Source organism: Protopterus annectens, chromosome 12.part0, assembly GCF_019279795.1.
Source record: "Protopterus annectens isolate FY-2018-M chromosome 12.part0, PAN1.0, whole genome shotgun sequence".
Lineage (NCBI taxonomy): Eukaryota > Metazoa > Chordata > Ceratodontiformes > Protopteridae > Protopterus > Protopterus annectens.
Window position 1 is genome coordinate 1144753135 of NC_056746.1, and position 21222 is coordinate 1144774356.

Consider the following 21222-nt stretch of genomic DNA (forward strand, 5'->3'; position numbering starts at 1 on the left):
TACACTTATACCCCACCCTGCAGCCCAAAATCACATTACATTAACAAGAAAAGGCTACGCAAAAACAAGTATAAAAATCACTTCTCAGCTTTCAGCACAGTCACCAGCAAGAATTCTCCCACCCCACACTTACAATTCTCAATTGCACATTACACCAAACTGCTTTGCAATACAGCACTTTATGGAATTTATATAACTATTTGAAAAGGTTTTACACAGTACTTCATACCAATCAGTGCCCTTCTAAACACTAAATGAGAAAAGTAGGGTAGTTTTACACCCACCTCAACAAAATTCCACTCTCAGCCACTTATTTTCACAAAGCCACATTTCACATCTATCCTTACAGACAGTAAGACTGATGCTTAGTCTCCCATTTATTCACTAAAATGTAGTGCTGGTCTTTTTCCTGATCACCTCCATCTCCCAACATCAGTCTCTAGTTCAACTCCAAAGTGTTCCTGATTCATCACGTCAGCTCCTGTGCTTTTTCTTTGTTTCTCAAGCATTTCCTTTGGAACAGTGGAAAAGGTTTCACTGGTAAAGTCTTTCCTCTTGTCAGACAAATAAGAAGTAGAAGTCCCTTACTGCTAGCTGGTTCACTCTTTTTGGGATTTTGTTTATTTCATTCTTAGTCAATTCTACATCAAAAAAAGGTCTTTGGACCTATAGGAAAAATATTGTGAAGAGAGGTGAATACAATAGCTTAAATTTCATATCTACTCTTGCCATTCTCTGATTGTTGGAATAAACTTGCATCTCTTCTGGCTGGTGTGCAGTGAATAACAGTTTTCCCATAAAAACTCTGCTGTTCCCCATTTTAACACAATTTTCCCTACTGTGACAATTTTGTCAGGAGTAACTCTTTCTGCTGGTATGATTGCATCCTTATTATAGGTCGTGACTGCTTTTTCATAGCCAGACTTGAAGCCACACCAAATAAGATCTCAATTAACAAACCCTGATGTGGGACACCAGTCCAGTTACTTAACTAGCACTTCAATAAAATTAGTGCAGGCTGTTCCTTCCAGTTTCCATGCACTATATCTAATTTGTTTTTGAAACAACTCTTCTTGAGAAACTCATGCTCAGCCTTTGTCATCCTCTGATTTTTAGTTTTATCAGTTTATCTAAATAGTTAAACATTTGTTTATTTTCCAGCCTTTTATTTGAAATACCAAACGAATGTATCAAATCATTTTAAACATCTAGGAAGGCATTTGATTAATTGTTTCTTGTAAGAAAAAAAAATACTGGAACCACTTTCTGTACCAAAATTGAAACTTGAATTGCTTTTTACCGAACAGCTGTAAGTCTCTTGCTGGCCAGAGTTTTATCTCCTTCTCTGGTTTATTTTCTCTCATGTTCTCCAATTTTGTTTGCTGGCATCCAGGCAGTGCAATTACTAGCCAGTTACAGACTTTTACTCAAACAGCTTCACTGGCCCTTTTTCTCCATAGTTTTTATTTTTTTTTGCTCAGGGAGAGCTCAAATCAACCTTTTAAACTGTGTGCAGCCATCCTGGAAGTCCAGCAGCAAGCGGTGTTAAGGGATAAGTAGTGGCCCTGCTTTGGTCATCTGAATCAACATGGAAAACTGACACGGCTCAGCCAGTTAAGGAATGATCTTTAGAACCAGAGCCCCATTAGTACTTTTCCTACAGCACCCTTGATAATTGAAATAATGAAAAGCATACAGCAAGATGCCCCTACCAATTATGCTAAACACATCTACTGTCCAAAGCCTCTGGGCTGGGCTTGGAAATGAGGAGTAAAAGCTCTGTAGTTGGGAGTTCTTTTCTGAGATAAAAAGGTCTATAAAGGAACCTCAACTCTTGAGCACTCTCAACACTTCTGGATCCTGCTTTCATTGTTAACTGCTGACCGCAGACCTGCTTAGGGCCCATAGGCTATACGCAAGCACATTTTGTGCATAAGGAAAATAATCGGCCTGCAGGTAGAATCAAATTCACTGCTCTTTTAAACCATTAAGGGCAGCCTGCACCACTGGCAAGAGAGACTGACTCCTTATTTTACATACTACATCACTGCAGTACTGTTCATGATCGTCCCCTGCATTTCTGACCAGCACTGTGAGACCATTATATCTGACATTTAAACGTGCCTGTTCAGCATTGTCCTGGTCCACATCACCCGCCCTCTGAGGCAAGCAAAATACACCCCTCATTTCAGGTCTGATATATCTGATAAAGATCACTTTCTCTTGTGCCAGAGCACAAGATTTTCTAGGTTGTGCATCATCTTCTTTGCTCTAAGGAACCTTCTTCCTGACAAATGCGATGAGAAATACCTAGTGGCCTACAAAATGGGCAGTGCAGCCAACAGACTTCAAATATATATGGGCTTTTTTTTTTAAAGGTGCAGTCTGCCCAGAGACACTGACAGAACTGAAGATTGTATATGACCTAGGGCTCTCAATATTACTCTGGTTCTGTCCCCACTCTTTTGGGCCAGGTTTAAGATTATAATTTTAAGAATCTGGGCTCATTTTGGTAAAAGAAGGCAACCCCCCCCCACACACACAAGTCCAAATATACTCCCAGAAAGATCTTGGGCATGTCAAGTTTCAAAATGAATTTTAGAAGGTTGACTGAGAAGCCCAGACTGGTAAGGCTGCTTATAGTTAAAATTACAGCCTTGAAATCATCCTCTACTGGAAAACTACCTCACTTAAGCTGCCTGCAAATACGAGTAAATGTAGACACCCAATCACTTGAAGGCAAGAAATGGCACCAGCCATTTAGCGAACACCTGTGGCATCATGGTAGGAAGTAAACTGGAAATACTTGCTGCCTACCTGTATCTGTGAAGGCACCTCGTCTTTGTAGTTAGACACGAAGATAGGCATTCAAGGTCCAGAATGCCCAGTAGAGCTCCAGGGCATAGTAATGAAAGGAGGGAAGGCATAGTAATGAAGCTTGTTCTGAGATGAAGCGACCAGAGAATTCTTGTAGACAAGAAAAATCCTACAATTAAAAAATACATCTTCCTCAGAAACGGGGCTTCTACTGTGCTACAAGCAGTGAGATGTTGGGAGACCTTAAAGATATGATGTGGTCTCTGTGAAATGGGGGACTTTCACTGAAAGTCAGAAATAAACATGCTCCTCCATCCACATGTTGGACATCAGGCTAAACCAACAGTTCTTGATGTATGCCAGTCTGCCATTTAACAGGTCAAACTAAGGAGGGAGGAGTGGGGGTTTGGGGAAACATTCAGTACTGACTAGAGAGCTCTTGGGTGGGAGGAGGTTTTTCCAACACTTCAACCTAAACTGCATTCTTCTTCCCCCACTACCATGCCCAGTCTTATTTGGAGGTTTTTTTTCCCTTGTACTGCTGTCTCAATTTGTTTTCTTTAGAATATCCCAAGTTTTATTGAGTAATTTCTGCAATATTTAGTAATGGAAGGGGAAGCAAAATATTTCTTTCACAGACTAACACCACTAGACCGAAGCCTGTTCTTCTCCATAGACTGAAGGAGAATCCACGAATGGCTACTCAAAAGCAACTCACAGTGACTGCTGCAGGCCTCTACTGCATCACTGCCTCATTTACCTGGATGTCTGCCCATTCCAGAAGTTGTATGGGCTACTTAATTTACTTCATCTTAAACATTTTTTTTGTTTGGCACTCTTTCTATGCCAGGATTTCTCCTTGTACTTTTAAACTATAAACAGCTGAATGCAAACTAAATTCAAGGATAGTTAAAGTATACAACTTCTTGCCAAATCAGGCCAGTAGCCTTCTCTTGTAATTAGGAAGCAAGATAATCCTTCCAAGATCCAAATAGAAATAAATAAATAAATCTGTAGCAAGCTTTGATCCCCTGCAGCCTCCAGAGAGACTTTCAGGTCAGCCACCTGCTTCCTATACATATATATGAAAGTCCTCCAGCATCTCATAATATCACTATACTTTTTGAATTTGGCAGCTGGAAATAGAGGTTAAAGTACACAAACTTGAAGGCATTTTCAAATGCAGAAAATAAGACAGTATTGATGGGGCCTTGGGCTATTCTACACCAACTAAAGCCCAGATATCTTTTCTTTGATTTGAAGCTTTTGATCCCCAGTTAAAATGTTCCCTTAGAAACTTTTTGTGCATCACCAAAAGAATCATCCTCTGGCAAGGTGCATGAATATGGTCTCTTCAAAAGAACTGTACCCTATTCAAGATAACATCTGGAAATTATGCCAAGTTTTGTCTTATAAGTTCAGCTCAAATGAGTCTACTAGCAGAGATGCTTCTCTTCACAGTAGAAGAGTGCACCCAAATATCAGCCTTCAAAGGCTGAGGACTTGTCCTCTTCCCAGTCATAACGGTCCTCTGTAAACTTCATACAGTGAAATGCCACAAACATGGGGTTGCCAACAGTGTGGATACCTGGATTTCAGGCATTATTCCTACCTTGTCAACAAAGCAAGGTCCTAAAAATCTCAGACAGACCTTCCAGACTACTTACAAGGGACGGATGCCCTTGGCAGGTACTTATAAGCCAATTGTCCAAGATGGGCATCAATGACGCTCCTGCCAATGTATAAAGTAGCAGCAGCCAAAGGTAGTATACCACTGTCTGTCCCTAGAGGAATCAGACAGGCAAGTATGCCTCTTTAAACACACATACAGCTGGGAAAGCATGGTGAAGACCTTCAACAGAAGAAAGGTTTACAGGCCTCTAACAAACTGACAGGGTCTCTAAAGTCCCATGCTCCTTGTCTGCATATGGCTTTTTTCAGGTAACTCAGTCTTTCTAATTTTACTATTTGCAGGCCAGAGATACAAGCCTCACCTGATGGACAGCTGACCTGTAAGAAGGCCTTAAGTTTCTTTTGGCCAAGATGAGCATTGACTTTTGGCTTTGCTGCCCAGTGTCTTATTCTTAAAAGCCATATAGTACTTACAGAAAGAGAACAGGGTGTGCCCCCCCCCCCCCCAAAAAAAAATGAAAATCTTTGAAGGAATTTGTCTTCCATATGAACATTCATTTGAAAAGGGAAGTCAAATGATCCCAAAAAAATGTAAAACAGTCTTTAAAACTGACATTACAGCCCAAGTAAGCAACAGTCTAACAGACAATATCGAACACTAACAATACAGTCAATCTTAAGTTTCCAAACTATGTTATTATTCTTAGGAAGTCACGTAGAATGGATATAATAGACAGTGAACTAATGGCTGATCACATCTTCATAGAAAAATGAAGACTGAACAATCCCACGACAGCCTCTCCCTGCTTATGTTTGGTCTGCCTGATATCAGCCAAGGAAGAACCCTGCTCACAAGGTTGTTGCAAAAGCTCTAGAACTTGGACCAGAATTGCATGAGAAAGTTATATGCTCATCTTTGAAAAAAGTCCCATGGATAAGGAGAGCCCAGACCTCACTGGTGGACATCAAACAGCTCAATGACCACATACACCAAAGACACAGCAGGTCATCTGACATTCTAAATATTTAAATTTGAGTCATGTTTAGATAATCTTTGCCACCTTGATCTAGCATAAACAGTACTGTTATTCTCAGAGAGTAGACATACAAGTTTCAGTTCATTTTAATGAACTGTGCACATCTGCTTCTGAAATGTGGCTTCTAATGTCAAACAAGTCTCCCAATTAGCAATATGAACTATTAGTAATGAATCAACATGTTACTACGCCACACTGCATTACATCTTCAAAATGTTATAACAAAATTTCATATTCTTAAGTTCACCAAACGTAACTGAGGAAATTTCCAAGGAAAAGAGGTTCTGTTCTTTCCACAAATAAGTACCACAAGTGACCGAACTAAGCTCTTATTCAGCATGGTTGTTACCTCACCTTGCATAAGTTTACATAACAAAGATACGGGTGACTTGCAGCATGGGCTGATTTAGGGCTTCCTTACTGCTAATCAAAGATAATGTCATTGGATTTAATTATTTTACCATTGTTAACCAGATTGGTAGACTGGTCTGAAGACCCTTTTCAGGTATGGACCAGGCCAAGGAAGCAGCGATATTATAAAAGAAAATTTAATGAGAATGAGAAAATGTGATCAGCTGTTAGGATCAATGTTAACACTCCACAAAGCTTTAAGTATGTAGTGTGGCATCACTGTGCCTTGTACTAGCAATTTTCTCAAACAGTCAAATTGCACAAACACTGTTTTCAATGAGTGCTGCATGGACTGCAGATCCTTTCTGTTGATCAAATGAGAACTTGTTTCCCAACTATTTCCATTTTGATCAAAGTCTGAACTTATGCACTCCTCTGAGTACAGGGTGTACTGTGAATGCTGTTAACTGGGCAAAAAACTAACTGGCCTTCATTCAAGAGTTGTAAATACAGGAGTAAAGACTTAAAAATCTCTGTGTGGTGGTAGTGAGGGATCTGCCACCTATGCCAGATACACCCAAACCCCATTCATTTTATATTCCCTTCTTCCTGCACTCCATCCACATTAGCTGAATATTAAGCAATGGGTTCCACCTGGGAAAAGGAAAAAAGGATTTTAACTGAAGTACTTCACTCTTTAAAGTGAATGCTCAGTTATCCACCACCTACCCCAGACAGTCTTGTTTACACAACTATGACTAAAGGGTGAATGTAAATCATTAAATCTACTTTAAAATTTTTCTTATCCAAGTTGAAGATGAAGTTTAGGAAGATTCTTAACCAGCTCTGTGACTGCTATTAAAACAACAAACCGCATACTTTTACTGAGCTTCAAATATGCATCCACCTTACTTGGACTCATTTAATTGCCCTCCTCTACCCTTAAAAATGACATAACATGGTGGGGAATGGGGAAGATCAGCAGGTGTGGCAATCATAAGAAAACAGAACACAAAACTCCATAACAGATATTCCTAAACAAGTAATGGTCAACCAACACAACACAGCTCATTTACATGTTACACCGACTAATGATGGTGGAACAAAAAATAAGCAGCAGTTACTTACTGTAGCCCATTCCCTGAACGAAGTATTTGAAAGCTTCTGTTAATTTCCCAGGCTGAAAGACAAAATTGCATTTGCTCAGCACATTGACAAGTATACTGTTGCAACATATATAATTTAAAACAAACTGACAACACACTGTAGCATGAGAACAGTCTACCCACTTTCTGCACAGGATATATAGGGATGCAGCAACACCCTAGGCAAGCAATTACTGGGACCATAAGATACCTAAGCCATATACACCTTTAAGTAGACCCTTTTCAAGCACCTAACAGTGCCGCTAAACTGAATAGGTCTGCACATGACAACCCTGATGTAAATTTTGCCTACTCACCCATTCAAGACTAGCCTTAAAGGTAGCCAAACTGCTACTTTATTTGACCTGCAGCGGTAACCAGTTAGGAACTTGTTTCTACAGTGAGTCTCATTTATTTCTTGGTATAGATTTATGTTCTTAATGCAGGTGTGTGTAGAGCTGCTTGTTTTGCAAAGAAATAAGTTATCAAATAGGACTGGTTCTTTCATGGCTCAAAAAGCATGACACGTCACCTCACAGCAACCTTTAGCCTACTGAGAATAAGGGAAGCCATGCTAATCTATCTGGGATGTTGAAATATTCAAGACCCTCATTTTCTTTGATTAGATATTTTTGGGGCCTTTCCAATTAAGCAATATGCTTGGCAGTTCCACCTACTGGGGTGAGAGATAAAAGCAGCAGACCCTAGTTAAACAGCCTAAATCCGTATGCCCCCACCCACACAGCTTCACCAGCCCTATACATTCAGCTCTCACCATCTTAGAAACTACTGTTGAGGAAATGACAGAGTAACATTTCAATAGCATGCAAGGGCCTCTTAATAACCCTCCACCAATTTGCTCACTGACAAAGGGATAGGCATCAAATCCTACTTACTCATGCATCTTATTGGTTCCAACTACTTACTATAGAAACCCTTTTCAACCACATTACCTTTTCAGGAAGGCCAATCCAATCAACTACTACCTTAGGAAACAGTTGTCATCTCTTTACCAAACTACCAACTCACTTTAAAGTGCATCTATATGAAATGCCTCCCTCATGACTGGCCAATTCTGTCAATAGTCAGATGTACAAAAGTTCACATCCCTTCCATTCTGTCTTTATATGGTGCTTGTTGCATACATTGTCCCATATTCTGCTGTTCTTGTGGTGAACCCACCCTATTTAAATCTCTGCAAACAAAGACTAAATACAAAAGTAAACTACTCCGCAGACAGAATTTCAAATGTACTATAGTGAATACAGACGACTGTCGGTTAACTTTGCTTGCTATGCCTCTCACTTTGGTGTTTGTACAAGCTTGCCTACTTTTAAGTCTGATACAACTACAGGCAGAGTTCACTACATTTACTTTTAAGACACCCTCTGCCTATGTACTATATACTACTAAATTCACCAGTTTTACACAGACTTTTCTCTTTTTTCAGGCCTGTCTCAGAAGCAGAAGCTCTGAACACATAATCTGCTCTTTGCCACACACTCTCTCCCAGTGGCTATTCTAGTACAAATCAGCTCATTCATTTTGTAATCTGGGGTGAGAACCAGGTAGGGCATACCTATGAACCACTTGTCCCCTGACTAGTGTGAAAGTCTCAATCTATTCTCCAGGGGGGTACCTGGGAATTCAGCAGCAGTCCACTCTGCCAATTCATGTGCCCCTCCCCACCACTGACCGGCTTAACTACCCCTCCCTTCAGCATCTGATGGCTTTGCATGTTGTTGCATGTAGGGAGTTTACATCTATGTGCTTCTGAGCACTAGTGCACACGCACCAATTACACCCACCCCCACCCATCCACCTGCCCATAATTACTATCCTGGTTTGTGCACAAGATCCAACAGCTGTTACAAACTAACTCAACTTCAGCTGCAGGTGATGTCCTCTACTCCTTTCCAAACCGAGTCGCACCAACAATGCTACTAGTGTTCTGCACCAAACATGGCTTAAGAAAACAGCCTTAACATATCACGTACAGCTGTCAAAGTGGGTACACACCACACTGTCTGATCAAGGGTCGTTCGTGAAGCTTTGGAGACTGTTAACAACATTCAAGCAGACTTAAAATGAACAGATGAAATTGTAGCATATGTAGGAAACATCCTCCCCAGCACTTGCCTGGTTTTGGGGAAAAAGGCAGTAGGCAGTAGTCAGTGACCACCTTTACAGTCAAGTAAGCTATATTTTATTCTAATAGATTGTAGATCTGAAAACAGTTACACATGTTCACACTTACCCTGGTCGCTGGTATGGAGTCCAGCAATTGACTCACCTCAGATATTTTAAATTATGTTAACCAGTCCTCAGTGGTGCACAATCACAGTTTATTTTGTTTGTTTATTAACCGGGGTAATGGACTGATCCATTGTAGACTCATTTCAACCACAGCACAGGAGTTGCAACAGAATATGGAAAAGGTGAATAAACAGTACAGTAATGAGAAACCAAGAATAGTACAAAGCTAGCAATCAGGAGCACAATAATGCAGTGAATGTGAAATAAAAATGGATACAGAAGAATTGCACAAAATGTATGTATTTTACAGTGCAAAGTATCACCTGGAGTCTGGCTTTACTGCATGCAGAGTCTAGGCACAGGCTAGTTAGTTGTTAATAAGAGAGTTAGTAAGCATTGGAGATTCAGGAGTGATCTAGGTTTTCAACTTAGATTTACTGATGCTTAGATATGTTGGTTTATGACTAATTCTGGTGCCTCACAGAACTGTTCATTATATTTCACTGCTCTGACTTAACAGCTGCAGACCGTGCAGTTTTATTTCCTGACTCAATTTGTGTACAAGTTAAGACACTATTCAAGCCTTTCAATCACTTGTACTTTTAACTTCAAAGGCTAGGAAGAATCAGAAAACTTATTCTGTGTCTCTGCTTGTCTGAAAAAAATAGTTGTGATTGCACTCCCAAAATTTGCTTTTTAGAAATACTGCTGCATACACATTTTGTTTGTGAAAGGCAAGTTAAGATAATGAAATCAGGTCTGCCTTTTAATTACCCTTTTCACTTTTCTACATTTGCTCAGTACTCCTGTGTCAAAACATGAAGCAGAAAGAAAAGAACTACATGAAACAACGGAAAGATGGGGGATCCTAGAGTGGGACATAAAAGGACCAAAACAGACTGGACAGGAATGGCAAGGAAGTTAGCGAGAAGCTTATGATGGACAGTTTATGATGTCAAGGAACTCTGTGATAGAAGGTAATATTGGATGTGAAGGAGAAAGTGGGAGACAGACAATGAAAGCCAAAGATGACAGTAGACTGGCTGGTCAAACACAAAATGACAGATTGGAACAGTAGGGCAAGGAAGAGGACAAAACAGGGGCCAGTGGACAGGATGGGGAGATGAAGTAGGACAGAAAAAGCAGAGATGGGCAAATGAGAACAGGCAAATGGTGGGGGCACATTGTAGACAGCACAAGGCTTCATTCTTACAAGTGCAAAAATTTCAATGGAGCAGCCAAAGAGCCAAAAGACCAAAAAAGAAACTCCAGAAGAGCAAATCTTATTAACTCAAAGGTCACAATACCACTGGGAAAAGAGAATATTCCTGGAAATGTCCACCTCAGACTTGCTATGTCCATTTTTTTTTTTTTTGCCATTTAGTCTTCATTTTTCAGGACTCGCTCTTGTGGGTCCCAACATTTCAAATAGTTACTGGCTACATTTCCTCTTATGCCACAGAGAGAATAAGTACATCAAAGCTGAAAGACAGGTGGCAAAACATGCCAAAAGTGACAGGCAGAAGCCAACACCAAAAGCAAAGTATTAAGTGAACAAGCAAGGAACCTCATCCTAATGGGAGGTGCAGTAGGCAAAAGAAATGTAATGTGAGGAAGCTCTAGCAGCTACAACAAATGGGAAGGTAACAACCAACACAGTCAGAAAGCTGTGGTAGTGGAACTGGGAGAAGAGAGCAGGGGTAACTGTTTGGGGCAGAAGTGGTTTTAAAACAAAAATAACACGAACAAAAACCAAAAAGCCAGATGCAGACAAAGTAAGTTAAAGTTTAAGCACCAGTCACCACACTCCAGCAGTAGTAAAACGATCCTTTATTTCCGAATTCCACATATCAATAGTACTGAAAAGTGCTTAAAAATATGAAGGACAGGCAAATAAATGATTCTTATAAGTTGTGTTAAGCGCTTTTCGTCCGGATTTTATCCAGACTTCTTCAGACAATCAGAATACATTCAAATAACAGCTTAAATACCCTCCTCATGTAGTAAATATCAGTTAGAAGTAGCATGAAAATGTAGCTTTGTAAATGATGGTACCTCCAACAGTTGAGGGATATGACATGATCACAGAATGCCCTGGTCCTTTTAACTGTGATACATCAGGGGTTGCCCACTTAACTCCCTGTATTTCGTGTCATGCCTGTTATGTTGGCAAGATAAAAACAAAACGTGATCAAATGTATGAGCACTGATGTACTAAGAACTGTAAAGGTACCAATGCTGTACACCGACACTCCACTGAGTGGGCTAACTTTATATAACAGACAAGGTATACAATTCATAGATATGGTGAATGAGAGAACTTAAGACGGTGTTAAATGCTACCATCACGGCAAATGGCATTTTTAAAAATTTTTTCAAACTGATTATACATTTTCTTACTTGTTTTAGAAGCAAGTTTTCTATAGCAAATCTAGCACATTCATGTGTGATTTTCCGAATTGTAATTTTTCTGCATTGTGAGTGGCGCGCGCGTGTGTGTGTGTGTGTGTGTGTGTGTGTGTGTGTGTGTGTGTGTGTGTGAGAGAGAGAGACAGACAGAGAATGTAAGATTGTGATGAAGCCTCTGTTTTTAATAGGATGAAAGTGATAAGTCAATAAATCTAACAGCAGCAACTAAAAATTTTTGGTGGTCTTCGTGTTACAGTTTTAAGTTTGAGACTGCTGTCAGGCATCTGTAAAGGTTAGCTTAGGAACATATGTATGTTTTGTAATGTGTGGATTTCAGTGTCGGGCAGGAAGTGGCACTTTAAGTAATATGCTCACTACATTTAAGGAGTCTCTGCAGGGACCTGTTCTGGGGTGGGATTATACTGCACCATTTTCTGTGTTATGTTAACATATGTACAAAGGACATGCTTGCTGCCTACTACATAGCCAAAGGGATAAAGTATATGGAAATGTGACTAGTGTCTGTTTTGGCATCTTGGCTGATGTGCCCCCTTTCTTTCAGCACAAGCAGAACATGACAGTAATCACACTGCTTACTCCACGAAGCAGGAGACAGTGGCCAGCTACTTTTAGTTTCAATTATAAATGCTGAAATGGACTTCAGATAAATTATACTTAATATATTTATAATGAATTAAACATAAAAAAATTCAATATTTCATATGTAACAAAGTTCAAAAAAGATGTTATGTACTCACCATAACGTTCCATGTTTGTTGTCCATGATCTTGCCTTCTTTTCTTGCTTGGGCTCCAACTCGGCTGTATCCTAAAGCTCGAGAGCTGCCACTGGCTCGAGGCTAGACCCCATCCCAACAAAATCAGTACCAGTAGACAACGTTGGTAAACCCTAAGCCTAACCAATTCAATAGGCAGGAAGGGAATCATAGCACATATAGCCAAAACCAAACAATTCTTCTCAATCCTCCAAGAAGGGGGGAAGGTGGGAGGGATGCAAGAAAGAAGGCGAAATCATGGAAAACAAAGATGGAACGTTATGGTGAGTACATAACTTCTTTATGTTGTGTTGTCCCCATCTTGCCTTCATTCTTGCTTGATGGGACAGTATCCCCAGCACCTTCTTTCCCGGGTAGCTCAAGGGAATAAACTCTTCAGAACTGTGGAACCAAAGGATGCCCTGTTCCAGGTGGCCACATCTACCTTGTAATGAGTGATAAAGGTATGCGGATTAACCCAAGTAGCTGCCACACAAATTGAGCCCAAAGGCAGTCCAGCCTGAAATGCCATAGAGGCAGATAATGGTCTAGTGAAATGCCCATGAATTTTTCCTGGAAGTTGCTTACCTTGTGAATTATAGACATAGGTGATGGTGTCTGTAAGCCATTTCGATAAGGTTACTTTTGAGATTGAAGTACCCTTTCTGTTTTCAGAAAAAGATATAAACAATTGGTAGGCTTTTCTGAAGTCTTTTGTCCTGTGCAAGTAGAAATGCAACTGCCTATGCACATCCACTTGATGGAGTCTATATTCTGTCTTGTTGCAATGATTTGGGAAGAAAACAGGGTGTTCTATTGATTGATTTAAATTTGACTCGGCAAACTTTTGGTAGGAAGGATGGATTAGTTCTGAGAGAAACTCTGTCTTTGTGAAAAAATAAATAAGGGGGACGAATAGAGAGAACTTGTAACTCTGATACCCTCTGAGCTGAGGTAATGGCAGTCAAGAAGATTGTTTTCCAAGTCAAGAACTTCAGAGGACAGGTAGCAGCTGGTTCGAAAGGAGGGAGAATAGGGAAGCTAAGACTAAGTTTAGATCCCAAGGAGGTGGTGGTTCGCTTATTGGGGGGTCTCAAGAGAATAGTACCTTTCAGGAAAGCTTTGCATAATCTGTGGGACATAACGTTTGAACTCATTTCTCCAACATGATAATTGGAAATAGCAGCTAGCTGAACTCTAATTGTAGCTGCAGCTGCCCCTTGGTTAAAAGTCTCAGTCAGGAATTCCAGGATTTTCGAAATGGGTGCAGTAAAGGGACCAATATGATTGTTGGTTATCCAACAAGAGAACCTCTTCCATTTGCTGGCATAAATCTTTCTAGTTGTAGGTTTGTGAGAAGAGATCAAAATGTGTCGTACTGCTGGGGAAATGTCAGGAAGCTTGGCTAAGACGGGAAGTGGAGAAACCAAGCTGTCAGGTTGAGGGTCTGAATAGAAGGGTGGAGCATTCCTGACTGATGCATCAGAAGATCTGGAACTGGGTTCAGGATCCAAGGCTCCTCCTGGAGATTGGGCCAAAGAAGGGGAACCAAATCTGATGAGGCCAGTAAGGTGCAATGAGGATTAGCTTGCAACCTAGCGATTTTGTTTTCTAAAGAACCTTGGGTATTAGAGGGAATGGAAGAAAGGCACAAAGAAGTCCCGGGGGCAAATCTTGAACAAGTGCATCCCTGGGTAACTGTCCCAGTTGGGGGACTAGGGCAAAATAGCTGCTGCATTTGGTATTTATGGACGTGTCAAAAAAGGTCAAAGCTGGGCTGGCCCCACTTGTGAAAAATTTGATTCGCAATTCCTGCTTTAGGGACAACTCGTGTGGCATCAGAATTGCCCTGCTTAGCTCGTCTGCTATCACGTTGGATTTTCCAGGGATGGGTGTTGCAATCAGAAAACTCAGAGAACACTGCCCACTGCCATACTCAGAGCCTCTCGGCACAAGGGGTAAGATCTGGTTCCGCCTGGCTTGTTGGTGTACCACACTACAGACATATTGTCTGTTTGAATTGCAATCATCCCCGTCAGAAGAGAGCCCTGAAGTGCTTACCACGCCAGATGCACCGCTCTCATCTCTAGGATGTTGATGTGCATGTGGTATTCATGTTGCTGCCAAGTTCCTTGAAGAGTCTGTCCCAGATAATGCCCCCCCCCCCCCATCTGGGAAGCATCCGTGGTCACTGTGGCTACCAGTTGGGGAAGGATGAATGGCCTGCCTATTGTTACTTGTGTAGACTGAAGCCACCATTGTAGATCCCTTTTGCAGGTCTCCGTAATGTGGATCTCGTGTGACATGGGAAGATTCTGCATGGACCACTGAGCAAAGAGAAGCCACTGCAATATCCTCATATGGAAGCGTGCAAAGGGAACTACAAGTTATGTACTCACCATAACGCTTGATGTATGTGGTCCATCTCTCCTCACATTATTACTCACAGGTTTGGAGCCGAAACATCGGCTCCGACTCAGCCAACTTATATTTTTCTAGCACGAAGTCTCTAATTGGCTGGGCTAACCTGGTATCCCATGTTGCACCGCTCCACAACCCCAGATCTAGTTTGCAGCAGCTCATAGTCACACCTCATGCACAACCATAGTTCAGAAGAGTACAACACTAACCAGGGCAGCAAAGAAAAAATAACCAATACCAAAGGGTACTGAAACAAATGTCGCCTCCAAATCCTCCAGGAAGGGGGGAAGGTGGGCGGGAACGTAAGAATGTGAGGCGAGATGGACCACATACATCAAACGTTATGGTGAGTACATAACTTGTAGATGTTATGTGGTCCAATCTCGCCTACATTCTTCCTCATGGGCCAGCGTCCCCAGCACCTCTATCCTGGGAGACTCAATGGAAGATGCTCCTGAGAACAGTGGAACCAAAGGAAGCCCGGCCCCTAGAAGCCGCGTCTAATTTGTAATGAGTAATGAAAGTGTGTGGAGAAGCCCACGTGGCCGCAGCACAAATTTCATCCAAGGATAGTCTGGAGTGATAAGCTACTGAAGCTGAAACAGCCCTGGTGGAGTGAGCCTTGACAGGGAACGGTAACTCTCTGCCTGCTGACGAGTACACATAGGAGATGCAGTCAGAAATCCATCTGGAAAGTGTAATCTTAGAAACAGGGAAACCTGTTCTATTTTCTGAGAAGGACACAAAGAGTTGGTCAGACTTACGAAGTTGTTTAGTCCTGTGTAAGTAAAAAGAAGCTGCCTGTATACGTCCAATTGATAAAACTTAAACTCCGCCTTGTTGGAAAACTGGGGAAAGAAAGGTGGCAGCTCAATGGACTGATTGAGGTTAATGGCAGAGGGTACCTTCGGAAGGAAGGACGGATTAGGTCTCAAGGAAACCCTATCCTTATGAAATATTAACTACGGGGATTTGATGGACAACGCTTGAATCTCCAACACCCGTCTGGCTGATGTGATAGCTATTAAAAATGCAGTCTTCCAAGACAGAAATTTTAATTCACAGGTGGCAGCTGGTTCGAAAGGTGATGATGTCAGGGCCTGTAACACAAAATTTAAATCCCATGGCATGATGGGTTCTGACACAGGAGGCCGAAGCAACAAGGTGCCCCTCAAAAATTCCTTACATAGCTTATGAGCCATGAGAGAAGGTTTGTAAGAGGTATGAAAATTGGAAATAGCGGCTAGCTAAACCTTAATGGTAGCAGGAGTAGAACCCTGTTGAAAAAGAGTGGATAAAAAAAATCTAAGACAGCAGGGATGGGGGGCTGTGAAAGGATCCAGTCCCTTGGCCTGAGCCCAAATTGAAAATCTTTTCCACTTGCTGGAGTAAATCTTCCTGGTAGAAGACTTATGAGAAGAAGACAAAATGTGTACTACCTCAGGTGAAAAACGATGAAGTCTGACTAAAGATGGAAGTGGAGTAGCCAGGCTGTCAACCTGAGGGTCCGCAGGGAGGGATGGGACTGTCCCGACATGTGTCAGTAGGTCTGGTGCTGGGTCCAGAGTCCAAGGACTGTCCACTGCATACTGATGAAGAAATGAGAACCAGACTTGGCACGGCCAGTGTGGAGCAATAAGAATCATCTTGCTTCCCGAGGAAATGGCTTTCTGGATCACTCTTGGTAGCAGAGGAAACGGAGGGAAAGCATAAAGCAGAGCGGGAGGCCAATCATGGACTACAGCGTCCATGGGTGACTCCCCCTGTGGGGGGGGATCAGAGTGAAGTAGTTGCTGCACTTGGTATTGTGGGGGTTGGCGAAAAGGTCGCAGCAAGGCTGACCCCACCTGTTGAAAATCTGCTCCGCAACTCGGCGGTTCAGGGACCACTCGTAAGGCATCACAATAGATCTGCTCAGCCTGTCTGCTATCACACTGGCCTTCCCCGGAATGTGCATTGCCACTAGGAACCATCGGGAAGACACTGCCTACTGCCACACTTGCATGACCTCTCTGCATAGGGGGTAAGACCTGGTTCCCCCTTGCTTGTTTAGGTACCACACCACAGACATGTTGTCCGAGTGAATTGCAATCGTTCCTAGGGGAAGAGCGCTCTGCAGTGCTTGCAATGCCAGTAACACCGCTCTCATCTCTAGAACATTGATGTGCAGATGTACCTCGTGATCCTGCCAGGTGCCTTGGACCGTCCTGCCCAGATAATGTCCCCCCCCCCTAATCACGGAGAAGTCCGTGGCAACCGGAGTCATAGGAATAAATGGATTCCCTTTGTTCAAGTTGGTGGGACGCAGAGGTCCTGTTTGCACCGATCGGGGAGTAGGATCAGATGGGACAGGGGAAGTTTCTGAAAGGACCATTGGGCAGAGGGAAGCCACTGCAGAAGCCTCATGTGTAATCTGGCCAGGGGCACTAACATAATGGTGGCTGCCATGGATCCCAGGAGCTGCAGGACCCATCTGGCCTGAACCTTCTTGAGGGGTAGCAATGCGCGAACCTGACCCTGCAACACCTCTATCCTTTCTTGAGGCAGGAACGCCCGTATGTGAACGGTGTCTAGCTCTGCGCCTATAAATGTGACACACTGAGGGCAGCAAGGCAGACTTTCCCCAGTTCAAGGTAATTCCTAGTTGATGACAAAGGGCAATGGTCTTTTCCCTGACCTGAATGAGAAGATGCATGGTGGGGGCGGTGAGGAGCCAGTCGTCCAGGTATGGAAACACTTGGAATCCTTGACGTCTCAGGTGAGCAGTCACCACTGCCAAACACTTGGTGAACACCCTGGGGGCTGTGGTGAGGCCAAAGGGCAGGGCACAAAACTAGAAATGACTGGCTCCCAGCCGGAAGCGTAAGTGACTCCTGGATGCCCTGTCCATTTTGATATGGTACTAAGCATCCTTGAGATCAATGGAGCACATCCATACTTCTTTTCCCAGTGACGGAAAAACAGACTGAAGGGTGATCATTCGGAACTTGGACTTTAGAACATAGCGGTTCAGTCGGCTGAGATCCAAGATGGGTCTCGGGTCCCCTGTTTTTTTCGGCACCAAAAAGAGTCTTGAGCAAGTCCCTAATCTGATCTGGTCTGAGGGGACAGGTTGGATGACTTTTTCCAGCAACTTTGAAATTTCTAGTGTTGCGTGATCCCTTTGACTGGGTGGAACGTCTGGGATTCTCTTGGGTGGAGGAGGGTCTGACAATAAGGGGATGGAATAATTTCCGGTAACTATACGAAGCACCCATCGATCCTGAGTGATACTTGCCCAGGCTTCTGGGTACAATGAAATGCAGCCCCCGACTGGCTCCGGAATAGCACAGTCGGGCAATACATCAGGGACGATGATAGGAAGGCCCGCGAAAGGAATCACGGTCTCCCGAATTGCAAGGGCCGCCTCTGCCCCTAGGGTGGCGTCTCCCAGAATAGCCACCCCCTCCTCTGCCTCTGGAGGGGGACTCACCTTGACCAGCAGGGAAAGACGTCTGTGACTTTTTGAACCACATTTTTCCTCCCCTCTGAGCCTTGGGGTAAGGCCTAGATGGGAGGGAAAAACGGACCCCTATGGCAGACAGGGTCTTTCCCTCTTGCTCGCATCTGGTGAGGGTGTCTTTCACTTTGGTCCCAAAGAGTGAGGACCCATCAAAGGGGGTGTCAGTGAAGGAAGATTTGAAGGCCTCCGCAAAATGACACAGGCGCATCCAGGCTTGCCTCCTAAGGGCTACACATGAGCTAGCTGCCCTGCTCGCCCCTTCGGCTGCATAAGACATGAGCCTCATGGACGAGTTGACAATCGAGCCAAGAGTAGGCAACTGGGCGTTAACCTCTGTGTTAACGCCTCAGATATGTTACCCATTAGAGTATCTCCGAACTCTTTAAGGAGATCTCTCTGGAGCAGAGTAAAGTGACATAGATAGTTCAGAGACCAAAGTGTGAAGTTCGCTGAAGAGAGGGTACGCTTCCCGTACCGATCCATACACCTGGACTCCTTGTTAGGAGGATGAACGGAGGAAGAAGACTCGGCTACTTCCTGCTGAGTGGCCACCGCCACCACCATGGCATCCACAGAAACCCCTTTGGACAGGAACTCTTTCCCAGGGAAAGCTGACAGAAATTTATTAAGGCATCTTGGTGCAGGTTCCACTGAGTCATGAGTCTCCCACGCCCTTCGACATATCAAATTTAGGAGCTCATCGATGGGTGGAGACACCCAGGAGGCGGAGGGTTGAGCCCCAAAGGCCTTGAGGAATACAGACTCCTCTTCAGAGGGGGTTTTGGATGACCAGCTGCCTCTCAGCCTCAAAATCTCCAGGATGTCGGAGAAAGAGACGTCATCGGAGGGCGACTTGGGGGGAACCCTCTGACTCCTCGAGGTCGGTATCAGAGGTGAGGGACTCATCCTGGGAGTCTATATGCTTCCTCTTGCACAATTTCTTTCTTGGGGGCTCCTCAGGCACAGACTCTGAGGGGCCCTCAGAAAGTTGGGGACTGCTCATGGAGGTATCCCCAGACTTTGGGGCTCTGCAGTCAATCGATAGGAGGACATCCGAGGCTCTCGCCAGCGTGGAAGGGGATGGAATGACCGATCCGGGTGATGTGACTGAGGATCTGGCCAGTGCGCTCCTCATGGCCTTGAAGGCGGGTCCCCCCGAATCCGAGGATCGACCAACCTCAGAGGCCAAGATCGGAACTGAAGTTCCCCGAGCTGAAGCGCCGAGAGGGAGGCTCGGAACCGACAAAAGTCCCGAAGTATCCCCCTCGGGCCCTACAGAGGAAACCCGGGTTCCGAAACAAGAGGACTGAGCCGACATGGTAGGAGTCGACGTCGGCACCGATAAGGCCTTAAGAGGTATCAGAGCCGGCAAAACATCACCCGGAGCAGAACACTCCGGCTCCGAAAACAAGGAGGTGCTCAGAGGAGGAAACATGGGTGCACTCATTGGGACTGGCTCCGGAGCCGACTGGGTCAGAGCCGAAAATAATTTTGCCAAAACCGGTGACTGCAGGAGCCTCTGAACCACCCTATGCACATCCAAATCAGAGTGTCTGGAGGATTTGGAGGAGAGAGAGAAGGTGACTGATCTCCTATCTGGAGATCCTTGTCTGACACTAGGAGACCAGCTCCGAATGGGCTCTAACAGGATAGGAGCCGAGGCAGATTCAAGAATCACAGCTACCTCCTGTAGCCCCGAGGACAAGGGAGCCGAGGAGGTCGAGTCCAATTTGGTAGTCTTCTCCAGTGGCTACGCTGTAACAGATGGAGCCAGAGATCTTTTCTTAGCCTTGAGTCCAAGGACTGCTCAAAGGAAGGCTTAAGAAGACCTTTCAGTATAAGTTTATTTTTTCGCTCCTGTAGTACCCGGGGGCTAAAAGCGTGACAAAAACTACAGGACTCTTGTAAATGTATCATCCCCAAGCAGTATACACAAACAGCATGTCCATCTGTTATGGACATCTTGTAGCTACATTCAGAACACTTCTTAAACCCGGAGGGTTTGTGTTCTTTTTGATCCTTAGACATAACGGCCAAACCACAGTACACAACAGCACAGAAACAGGACTGTAGGCCACAACGGATAAGGCGGGAAACTACCGCTAACAACAAATGACAGAATCTCTAAGCTAAACGATTCTGACATGACAACAACACACACACTGAAGCAAGGGACAAACGCTTTCCTCAGACAAACCACACAACGGAGGGAGGACTAGGTCCTCTAACTTAAATGGGCCTAGCCCATAGGAACAGAGGGATACCACAAACAAAACACTCTCACCACAAAACAATAATAACAAGCAAACAGCTATTAAAATAGCTTTGTGAAGAAAAAGAACAATTTTCAGTGAGAAAAAGAAATTTTAAAGCTACTTAGCCACAGCCAAGCGAGACCACGTCCTAGCTCCACGAGTGGCAAACAAGATCTGGGGGTGTGGAGCGGTGCAACATGGGATACCAGGTTAGCCCAGCCAATTAGAGACTTTGTGCTAGAAAAATATAAGTTGGCCGAGTCGGAGCCGATGTTTCGGCTCCGAACCCGTGAGTAAGAATGTAGGCGAGATTGGACCACATAACATCTAGTGTTATTGCTGCCGTCATTGAGCCTAGCGCTTAGAGGACAAATCTTGCTTGAATGTTTTTTCTCCTGATCAAAACTGACACCTGATGTCGAATGGCTGACACTCTCTAATGAGGCAATTTTCCGATCATGTCTTTTGTATTTAGATCGGCCCCTATAAATGTAATATGCTGACAGGGTAACAAGGCAGATTTTTCGTAGTTGATAGTGATACCTAACTCTGAGCAGAGACTAATTGTAGTGTCCCCTTGCTATGATTACTTAATGCTTGGTGGTGGCGGTAAGGAGCCAGT

The 21222-nt window shown here is 43.7% G+C and overlaps 1 protein-coding gene across 1 annotated transcript in view; it reads right to left on the reverse strand.

Annotated features, from left to right (window-relative positions):
- NDRG3 (NDRG family member 3) overlaps positions 1-21222 on the reverse strand; it is a gene marked incomplete in the record, with an annotated part of 646357 nt that overhangs the window by 73881 nt on the left and 551254 nt on the right. The window contains 1 exon segment of the mRNA XM_044090166.1: positions 6966-7017. Coding sequence (XP_043946101.1) covers positions 6966-7017 — 52 coding nt within the window.